This window comes from Zingiber officinale, chromosome 8B (genome assembly GCF_018446385.1).
Source record: "Zingiber officinale cultivar Zhangliang chromosome 8B, Zo_v1.1, whole genome shotgun sequence".
Taxonomy (NCBI): Eukaryota; Viridiplantae; Streptophyta; class Magnoliopsida; order Zingiberales; family Zingiberaceae; genus Zingiber; species Zingiber officinale.
The window spans coordinates 54,644,396-54,655,841 of record NC_056001.1 but is presented as its reverse complement, the minus strand read 5'-3'; the positions used below and the strand labels follow the sequence as shown (position 1 = coordinate 54,655,841).

The window sequence follows — 11,446 nt, the reverse complement described above, 5'->3', positions numbered from 1 at the left end:
TAAAATGTTTGTTTTTCTATAATAAAACTTTTTTAAAAAATAAGCATTTAGAGTATCTATATCAATTATTCTAAATTAAATTTTTATATTAAGTTTTATATTTTATATAAAAAATATATGCATTAACTTTTTTACGTGTAAAATAGATATCTAAATTTTATAAAATAATTTTTTTATTTTTTATTTTAGATTTTGAATTTTAGATGAATGTTCTGATGCTCTTATTCTTGGTTGTTGTTATTATTATTATTATTATTTAATTGCATTTGTAAGATCATGCTCCTCTCTTTCAGGAAAATATTAATCATTTTTTCATTTAATTATATTCCTTTTAAAAAATCATTTCTTTTTCTCATGTTTTTTTTATCGCTTTTAAAAAGCATGCACTAAACTTTACTTCTTCCACACAGCCGTCAAACCCCAATCATGTGGGCTTTAAAATAATTTGTTTTATTGTCTTCACCGCTATTTATAACACCTTCTAAATATTTTAACTATTTAATGATCGATTATGAGAGGATGTTTGATTGATGAATTTAAGAATGAGAGAATAAAATGATGGTAAAAGATAGTATTTGGATTATGAGTTTGGTAATGATAATTTGGAACTGATTACTAGATTTATGGGAATCAACCAAACCTATATAATTTGTTGGGTTTCATTTCCATTCCTATTCTCATTCCACTCTACTATCAAACTCATACCCATAGTCATTCCCATCATTTAACCAAACACCCCCTAAGTTTTTGGAAAAATTTGTATGCAGTCCCCATTGACAAACACAACTTTGCATGCACTCCCCATGGAAAAAATCTTTCTTTTCACTCCCTAGTCTAATATACTTACCTAATTGCCCCTGATATTTTTAGTATAAAAAGTCTAAAAATGAGTATAAATACTCTTAAATTAGTACATTAAACCAGAATCTAGTATATTTTCTATCAAATTGAGTATGATTTTTTTTCCACCTCAATTGGATGGAAAATATACTGAATTTTCTTTCAATGATACTCAATTGAATGTAAAATATACTAGATTTTTTTTTAAATGATACTCAATTAGATGAAAAATATACTAGATTTGTTTCAAATGGTACTGAATTTAGGAGGAATTATATTAAATAGGAAAAAGTCGTACTGAATTTAATAGAAAATATACTCGATTCTAGTTTAAAATGTCGAATTTAATAGGAATTATACTAATTTTTAGACTATTTATACCTAAAAATATGAAGGGCAATTTTAATAGAAAATACTCGAATATACTAGGTTTTTCTTTAAATGATACTTAATTGGATAGAAAATAAACTAGATTTTCTTTTTACATGGTGCTGAATTTAGGAGGAATTATATTAAAATAGGAAAAAAATATATGCTCAATTTAATAGAAAATATACTCGATTCTAATGTAAAGTGCTGAATTTAAGAGGAATTATACTCATTTTTGGACCTTTTGTACCTAAAAAATCTGAGGGGTAATTAGGTCACAATATTTGCATGAGGGAGTTGAAGCAAATAAAACTTTGCATGCAGGGAGTGGAAACAAAGTTTTTTATGAGTGGGGATTGTATGCAAAATTCAAGTTATGATTGGGGATTTTTCTCTACTTTACTCTTAAAAATAACAGGTATTAATTAAAACCTTTAGATCTATTTTCTAGCGCAAACAGTGTATTTCAAGATACGAAGATGATCTAGTAGGAAAGTGCTATGCCTACTAAGGAGCATTACTACATGTAACCTATGTCCACTAGGAGACATTACTACATGTAACCTATGTCCATTAAGGAGCATTACTACATGTAAGTAACCTATGTCCACTAAGGGGCATTACTACATATAACCTATGTCCACTAAGGGGCATTACTACAAGTAACCTATGCCCACTAAAGAGCATTATCACATGAAGGTTAGTAACTCTCTAATGTTAGTACCCCCCCCCCCCCATATTAATACATACTTCTTGTGTGAAGTATGTGAGTGAGAGAAAAAAAAAGAAAAGGAGGGGAGTCTAAGAAAGAAGAGAGTGACAGTCTCTGTCTTGTGGAGAAGAACAAAAGAAGGGTGTCATCACACATCATTAGGTTAAGAGTTGAAGCGTTGTGACATAACGTTGATAGTTCGAGATACGTGACTATCATCTCGACTTCGAGCAGTCTGTGGCTAGAGTTCACAACAATTTCAAAGATTTGCAGTGCCGACGATTGGTACACACCAACCAAGGTACAAGATTTAATTTCTGCAAAGTAGAAGTAAATTATGTGTTTTACTTTTATACACAACCAACATTGGTATCAGAGCTAAGTTGGTTTGATGCACTTCGTTGACTAACTGACCAACGAATCTATGAGTGAGAAACTCACGAACTCGGACGAATATCACGAGCGCAAAGTTTTCTCAGGATGTCCGGGCACACAGAGATGCTCAAGAAGCCCAAGAAGAAATGCTTGACGCGCGTGTTCAGCCACACACAAAACTTCTCATCCGTGCTCACAGTACAGATGCTCTAGAACGCGACTGAGTCGTGGTGCTTAGGAAGAACTCGGGAAGAACTGTCGTGCTCGGGTTCTCGGCACACGAGTGCGGTTCTTAGGAGCAGAGGTCCGTAATGCTCGACATGTAGAGGTGATCAACACGAAGTGCTATGCAGCATGCACATTGCTCGACACTTGTTCAAATGACACTCGGTTTATAACATAGAGTGGGAGACAACCACTTGACCTTGGCTTGAACCGAGTATCACGGGGTAAGATGAAGAGGCCCAACTCTGAGAAGTGTAACATAAAGCTGTCAGTGTTGGCGGTGTGTGGACTCACAACAGCAAGTTGGTTTGCCTTAAAAGTATAAAGTGACTACTTGTGTACAACATCTTAATCTGAATGGTGAGAGGCAATTTCAGATTGTGGTGTATGACGTCTATTGACTCATACTCTCGTCTTGAAATTTGTATTCGAGCCATTTGAATTACGATGTTTTGTAAGGTACACAAAGTTAATATATTAAGCATCAAATGTCACTAAAGTCTCCCTATTCTATGTAACAGAGATATGGCTACAATAAAGAATATCATACTGGATCTCGTGAAGAGAGACAAGCTGAATGGTGATAACTATGAAATATGACATCAGAAGGTTTAGTTTGTTTTCAAGGAACAAGAACTCGGGAAGATTCTTAAGCACGAAATGGTGGACCCCGGGAAAGGTACCATAACACAGGTAAGACAGGATTAGAAGGTATATCGTGCTTGGAAAAAGAAGGATGGCCAAGCTAGGGCAATTCTTCTTAGTAACATGCATGATGAACTGATCCCAATTTATGAGCAGTATACTACAGCTGTATCGGTCTGGAATGCTCTTAAAGAGCATTATAGCACCCCATCAGCTCCTAAGTTAAGGATGCTGATATATAAGTTCATAACTCATAAGAAGAGGTCTAATAATACTATGAAGCAACATTTAATGCATATGCCGAGCATGATTGCTTCTCTGAAGAATATGGGGGAGCCTATGTCAAATGAGCTTCAAGTATTAGGAGTGATATAGTCCTTGCCTAACTTCTGCGATGCTGTTAAGATCTATCTCACACACACTGAAAGTATTCGTAGTTTCATGGATGTGAGTAGGCATTGTGAACTCAAGGAGGAGCGCTAGGAGGTGACCAAGTCTGCTTCAGGTTATGCTCAATTTGGGGAGTCAAGTAAGGGCTCCCGGGGTACAAAGCACAAGTGGTGCAAGTATGAGAAGAAGACCAAAGGTTGTGGCAAAAAGAAGCCATTTGTAAAGATTGATGAAAAAGGACAAGGACACAAAAGCAAGAAAAAGGAGCTCGTAAAGAGCAATGTCCGATGTTACGTATTTGGTAAGCTAGAGCATTTCGCATGTGAGTGTAGCGAGCGAAAGGTATATCCTTTTTCTTTACATGGTATGAGTTATGTGTCATCTAGTGTGATGTTCACTAACTCATCTCCTTTATGGATTATAGACTCAGGAGCCACAGACCATGTAGCTCGTGATAGGAGTGCATATGTGGAATTTCACTGTTTAAGCCTACATGCGAGAAGACTGTATATGAAAAATGAGTATTTGTGGAGGTGAGAGGGATTGACACTTGCAAGTTGTTGCTGCAAAATAATCAAATCCTATATATCCATGACGTGTTATATGCTCCAGATATAAGGCGGAATCTAGTTTCTATTCGTAGTCTAGACTAGTTATGATATTGTGTTGTAATTGGAAACTCTAAGGTTTCCATCTTGTATGACAATACTTTGATATGTTCCGATTTAGTACATGAGGTACTATATGCATTGAACTTGATTTCTTTTCATGAGTTTTATCCTACATCTACCATTGCCTTTACATCTGATAGTGTAGTGGATGATGTTAATGTTTGGCATAGCAGACTTGGTCATATGTAATGTCTTTGTAATGCACTTGTTTTGTGATATAATAGATATGTCAGGCAAGCTAGGTCGACTCTATCACACGAGTGACTACCTCCAAGAGTGGGGATAAGACGGTTTCTAGCTATAAAAGGTTTTGCGAGTAGCCCTGCTAGAACTTAAGTCACCCTGATATGTGTCTAGTATAAGGTTATGTGTGACATGACTCATATGTGCATAGTCACATCCATATTTCCTGTAAGAAGCCAAGTTTGAGATTTTAGATATCACATGCAAATTGTTATGTCTTTGAGGTATTCTTTCAAAGATTTCTAGGTAGAGTCTCATATGTAGACTGAGTCCCATACTTGCACAATGTTAGAGAAAACTGGCATATGCCCTTTTAAGAGATGGGGGATTAAGATTGTAGCGCGTGTTTCATACCATGTGTGATATGACGACTGGATAGTGGGATCCATATTATAAGAGATAATAACTTTATATCCCCGAGCCCCACTGTGTGAGATCCGAAATCCTCTAGGTGGGAGTTCTTGTGCGCTTATTACTTTTGGCTTTTTTTGATGTCATGATTCAGTGTTTGCTACTTTAGTCTGTTTACCGATGACCCGGAAAATAAATTGAGGTCTGAGGGACAGGTTTGGGAAAGCAGCTGAGTTAAGATTGATAGATTCGAGTTTGGGAAAAGAAATACCAATTAACAATACATCATCATATAATATTCACCGACTAGTCTTTTATGTTTATCTATGTAGAGATTAAAACATATTAGTGAATATAAAATCGAGTTTCATCTGGGGATTACTTTCGATGAGGAAAGTAGTTGATGGATGTATTAAGTCTTGGATCTAGGGTACAGTGAGATTTTGTAGCTTATGATATAATGATGACTGCTCAATCATCCTAATATGTGCAATGAGTAGTTTTGTATGCAGGTGTACTCGCAAGTCGAATGACGTTCAACCCTATATGGAAGCCTAGTATGGTGATATGATGGGTCACATGAGTTGTGATCTAGTGATAAATCAATGCCCTTATGTGCAAGTGAGAGATGTAAATATCTTATGTCCATTAGGGGGCATTACTACATGTAATCTATGTCCACTAAGGGGCATTACTACATGTAACCTATGTCCATTAAGGGGCATTACTATATGTAAGTAACCTATGCCCACTAAGGGGCATTACTACATGTAGCCTATATCCACTAAGGAGCATTAATACATGTAACATATGTCCACTAAGGGGCATTACTACATGTAAGTAACCTCTCCCCACTAAGGGACATTACTACATGTAATCTATGTCCACTAAGGAGTATTACTACATGTAACATATGTCCACTAAGGGGCATTACTGCATGTAACCTATGCCCACTAAGGGCATTACTACATGAAGGTTAATAACTTCCTAATGTTAGTAACCCTCATTTTTATTTTATCCTATAAATACATACTTCTTGTGTGAAGTATGTGAGTGAGAGAAAAAGAAATAAAAGGAGGGGAGTCTAAGTAAGAAGATAGTGGTAGTCTCTATCTTGTTGATAAGAACAAAAGAAGGCTGTTATCACACATCATCAGGTTAAGAGTTGAAGTGTTGTGACATAACATTGATAGTTCGAGATACGTGACTATCATCTCAACTTCGAGTAGTCTATGGCTAGAGTTCACAACAATTTTAAAAATTTACAGTGTCAATGATTGGTGCATCACCAACCAAGGTACAAGATTTAATTTCTACAAAGTAGAAGTAAATTATGTATTTTACTTTTATACACAACCAATAGCTACTTTGCTAAACATAAATTTGCATGATAAAATATATATACAAGAAGTTTATAATGAGATATAATTTTTCCTAAACAAATTAATGATTGATTAATTCGGGTTAGGGGTGGAAAAAATATTGACCATCTAGATTATTGTTGGAATTAATCAACGTTAAGGGAAAAATTATAAAGATTTATCATAAAAATCATTAAAAAAAAATCAAATAATATTTGAATTAATAACGCTAACTAAGTGAAAAGTTATGAAGATTCTAAAAATCATTAAAAAATCATTAATTTTTAAACTTATTTATTTAGAAATTATTTTTAAAAAGTTACCCTATATGTCATGTGAGTAATAATTGTTTTTTTTTTTAAAAATATTATTTAAAAAAGAAGCCATAGCTATACTTGAAACTATCAGCAAACTGATGACCCAAATGGTATCGAATTAACAGTGGATACCAATCAGATTAATGAAGTGAGTCACATCATCCACAAATGGCTCTATTTCTCATGTACTTCTACAATTAGGGGTGAATAGAAAATATAATTAATTATTAATATATTGATTTATATTTTTTAAAATTTAAATATGAAAATATCTTAAAATAGATATAATTGACTTATAAAATATGATATTACTTGATGCCTTTAATAATGATCTAAAAAAAATCAATTTTAACTGACAATTCTAGTAATTTAATAATATGGTAATTCAAATTTGATTTGATTTTTATTTTTTCTCTCTGTGTAAGCCTAACTTCTTATTTATTATCGCAACTGTATAACTTTTTTTTTTTAAAAAAATACTAAATAAATTAGTTTTAAAAAATTTATAAATTTTTTAATAATTTTTTACCGTAAATCTTTAGCATTGATTAATTCAAACCTGATTTGATTTTTCTCCATTCTCTCCTGTCGTTGATCAAAATACTTTTACTCCAAATTATTCATAGACACTAATATTGAACGATTGGAGTTTCAGAGTAAAGGGTTCAAAATCTAACCGATTGGATCAAACGTATTAAAATTAATTTAATTAATTGTTTTTATCAATCAAAATGACTGAACTTTATTAGCAAAATTAAATAAACTAAATTGATATAAAATTGACTAATTAGATTGGTTACCCAATTAATCGATCAATGAGTAGTAAATCATCAATCGAGATTCTTAATTATTGTTTAATTTAAATATATCGGTATAAATAGTTGATTTATAATATTTTAGTTCCTATTAATTGTTGAGTTGATTATCACAAGATAAATATGCATAATTAAGTAGAGTCGAATCCCGATAAAAATCGAAGAATTACCCTTCATGTCTAATTTCAATTTTCTAATTTACTTCCTTCAACTGGTATGGAACAGTCGAGGCGATAAATTTCATCTTTTTTAGTAAAGATTTATAAAATTTTGGTTTGATTAGATTTTAAAATCAAATACATTTTTAAAATTTATATAGTTTCTTTTTAAAAAAATTAAATTTCCAATTGGATCTATTGTATCTATTAATTTGATTAATCCATATATCATTACCCAGTCTAATTGTAATCTTAGGTCTATGAGAAATAGGTCAGTGGGAATTTTTTATGAGACCGAATTGATCGTTACAGATTTAACATTATCTGACATGGTTAATCATTTTTCTTTTTAGGTCTGTTAGAAATAAATTTTATATTTTTCATGCTTGTGGCCCCTATGGCTGTCCCACACTAATTTTTTATCTATATTTTTTTATAAAAAATAAACTAAATCAGTTTTAAAATTAATTATTTTTAAATGATTTTTATGATAAATCTTTATAACTTTTTAGAGTTGATTAACTAAAATCTCATTTATTTATTATTTTTTAAAATAAAAAACAAGTTTATTCTAAATTAACAGCTGACACTAATGTTTTTATCTAAAAATTATATATATATAATTAAAAATAATCATTTTAAAAAATATTTTTTTATAAATTTTTACAACTTTTTTCTCGTTAATTAATTCAAATCTCATGTGATTCAAAACAAGTTTAGCGAATGACACTAATATTTTTTTTCACTAGATAGAAATATCAAAAAAAAAATTTATCTTATGATTCTTATCTTTACTATAGGCGACTTATTTTATCCATAACTCTTTTTTACTAATGAATTTTTTAATGATTTAATTATGATCCTTATCTATAGTTTCTCACTCGCGCTCCACTATATAAACACACTCACACCTCTCTCTTTGCTTCATTATCTCTTCATCTTCCTCTTAGAGATGGATTTCCCCCCATCACTCTTTTGCTTCTCTTCCTTCATCGTCTTCTTCCTTTTACTCATTTTCGAGCCAAGTAAGGCCTCCAATGCCAGCCATAGTCTCAGCCGCGAAGCCTTCCCAGAGGGATTCGTGTTTGGGACAGCGGCATCTGCTTACCAAGTGGAAGGGATGGCGCTCAAAGGAGGAAGAGGACCCAGCATTTGGGATGCATTCATTAGAATCCCAAGTAATTTTTGATCGTGATGCTGTTTCTGTTTCTATGTTTCGTCTCCTCTTCATATTTGTGTGGGTTAATGTTTAAAGAGGGCTTTGTCTCGTGTGAATGCAGATACAATCGCTGGCAACGCTACTGCTGATGTTACAGTTGATGAGTACCATCATTATAAGGTTATCCTTTCTCTAACATTTTGTTCATATTCCCTCTTTTTTTTTCTGTCAATTGTAATTATGAGAACAAAATAGTAACTGATTTAGTGCAGGTTTAGATATATGCTTTATATATATGCATTTCGAAGTTGTTTTTTTTTTCTCTTCAATTTATGACCAAATGATCATGCAGGAAGATGTTGATATCATGAAAGATTTCAATTTTGATGCGTATCGATTCTCAATTTCTTGGAGTAGAATATTTCCAAGTAATGAATATCTTTATGTGTTTTTTATTTTCTTATATTCAGTTTGAACTTTCAAGTACATTTCTCATATAAAATTTTCCATCTAGATGGAACGGGTAAAGTCAATTGGGAAGGTGTAGATTATTACGATAGGCTAATTGATTATTTGATACAACAAGGTATGTTAAATTTTCAATTTAGCAATGAGCAATATATTTCTCATATATATATGTTTTAAAAAATTTTGATTTGAAATAGGCATTACTCCATATGCAAATCTTTATCACTACGATCTTCCTTTGGCTCTTAATGAGGAGTACTTGGGTTGGTTAAGCCCGAAGATAGTGTAAGTTTTAAAGGTTTGAACTATATTTTTTTTTTTATATTCATTAGTAGTTGAACCTATTTGATAATTTTGTTATATTATTTGATATGTGTTTTAGGGATGCATTTGCGGACTATGCTGATTTTTGTTTTGAGAGATTTGGTGATAGAGTCAAGAATTGGTTCACCTTTAACGAGCCTAGGTGTATAGCGGCTCTTGGGTATGATGATGGTCTTCATGCCCCAGGGAGATGTACTGGTTGTGAAGCCGGGGGAAACTCTACCATTGAGCCTTATATTGCGGCACATAATCTTATCCTATCTCATGCAGCTGCAGTGAAAAGATATCGTGAAAAATATCAAGTAAGTTATACTTTATTCATTGAGTTATATTTGGTGACTCAAATGAAATATGATTCCTCATCCAAGATGTGTTTCTTGTATATACTCGATTCAGAAAGAACAAAAAGGCATGATTGGAATCCTTTTGGATTTTGTATGGTATGAACCTTATACTTACTCAGTGCAAGACAAAGCCGCAGCTCAAAGAGCTAGGGATTTCCACATTGGATGGTGAGACCTTGTTTTAGTTCATTTGAGATTTTTTTATTTTAAATTTAACTTTTTAAAAAAAAATTTCTGTTAGATCGAGAAATTAAATTTAAATTGCAGTAAAGGATGATTTATTCATTCAATTATTTGTTTCTTCTTTGTAGGTTCCTTCATCCTCTAACATTTGGGCACTATCCGGAATCAATGCAAGCTATTGTTAAAGAAAGACTCCCTAAATTCACTGAAGAACAAGCGAAAATGGTGAAAGGTTCATACGATTATGTGGGGGTCAATCAATATACATCTTACTATATGAAGGATGCCGGAGTGGTTGATCCGAAACCTGTTAGTTATCAAGCTGACTGGCATGTCGACTTCAAGTGTTAGATTTTCTCGAACTTTTTCAATAATGACTCAATCAATGATACTTTATATTATATTAATATTATATATCTTCTGATTATATTTTAGATGACCGAGATGGTGTGCCTATTGGTCCTCTGGTAATTTTTTTTTTCAAAGAATGTCATTTCTCATGATTTTTTTTTATAATACTCGAAATTCGTACAAATGAGTAGCATTTCATGGATATTGTTCTATAGATTTGTCTTTTGGTGATCATGTTTGTGCATTCTAGTATGATCGATTAAACTAACATTGAATCTAAATGTACTTTTAGGCTAATTCGTATTGGCTGTATATAGTTCCATGGGGACTCTACAAAGCCGTGACTTATGTGAAGGACACTTATCGCAATCCCGTCATCATTTTAGCCGAGAATGGTAAACCTTATTCGATTTGTTTTCCAAATATCCAAACATTCATCCATCTTAACAAAGTTGTTCATCACAGGAATGGATCAACCAGGAAATGCCACTCTTCCAGAAGTCTTGCAAGATACAACGAGAGTTAACTACTTCAAGAGCTACATTACTAACTTAAAGAGGGCTATGGATGACGGCGCTACGGTGATAGGATATTTTGCATGGTCTCTTCTTGACAACTTTGAATGGAGGTTGGGCTACACAGCGAGATTTGGTATAGTATACGTAGATTTCAAGAATGAGAAGCGGTTCCCCAAGAATTCAGCTTATTGGTTCAAAAAAATTCTACAAAGGAAGTCAAATTGAGTGATCGAGTGCGATTTAGATTAAGTTTGAGGTTTCTTGTTAGGGTTTGTTTAATAAAAGCACAATTTAAGTGAAATCTTTGAGTGCATATTAATTCAATTTTTGGTCTTTCGCAATCTTTGTACTATCCTATCGAGTAAACATCGAGTAAGGCAATCTATTGGATAAGCATCGAATAAGGCAAGTCGTTGGATGAGCATCGAATATCTAGCCGGCATTGGCGATCCCCTCCATTTAATATCCTTTGAGGTAAACTCAGGCTAAAATTATGTGTCATACCAAATCAAATGACAATTTCAATTGAATTGTGCAAGTTAAAAAATACCTACAAAATTTAAATTTTTCTAAAAATATATATCAAAATATTACGATATGAAAATTTTGTAAAGGAAATCATTTTTT

The 11,446-nt window shown here is 32.7% G+C and overlaps 1 protein-coding gene across 1 annotated transcript; it reads left to right on the top strand.

The window, feature by feature from the left end:
* Nucleotides 1–8,424: 8,424 nt before the first annotated feature.
* Nucleotides 8,425–11,120, top strand: LOC122013851 (beta-glucosidase 26-like). The gene is made up of 11 exons (XM_042570068.1): nt 8,425–8,650; nt 8,753–8,811; nt 8,984–9,059; nt 9,146–9,217; nt 9,297–9,384; nt 9,482–9,725; nt 9,820–9,935; nt 10,079–10,296; nt 10,386–10,417; nt 10,594–10,696; nt 10,767–11,120. The coding sequence occupies exons 1-11, from the start codon at nt 8,425–8,427 to the stop codon at nt 11,042–11,044; spliced, it is 1,512 nt and encodes a 503-aa protein (XP_042426002.1). The 3' UTR covers nt 11,045–11,120.
* Nucleotides 11,121–11,446: the final 326 nt, after the last annotated feature.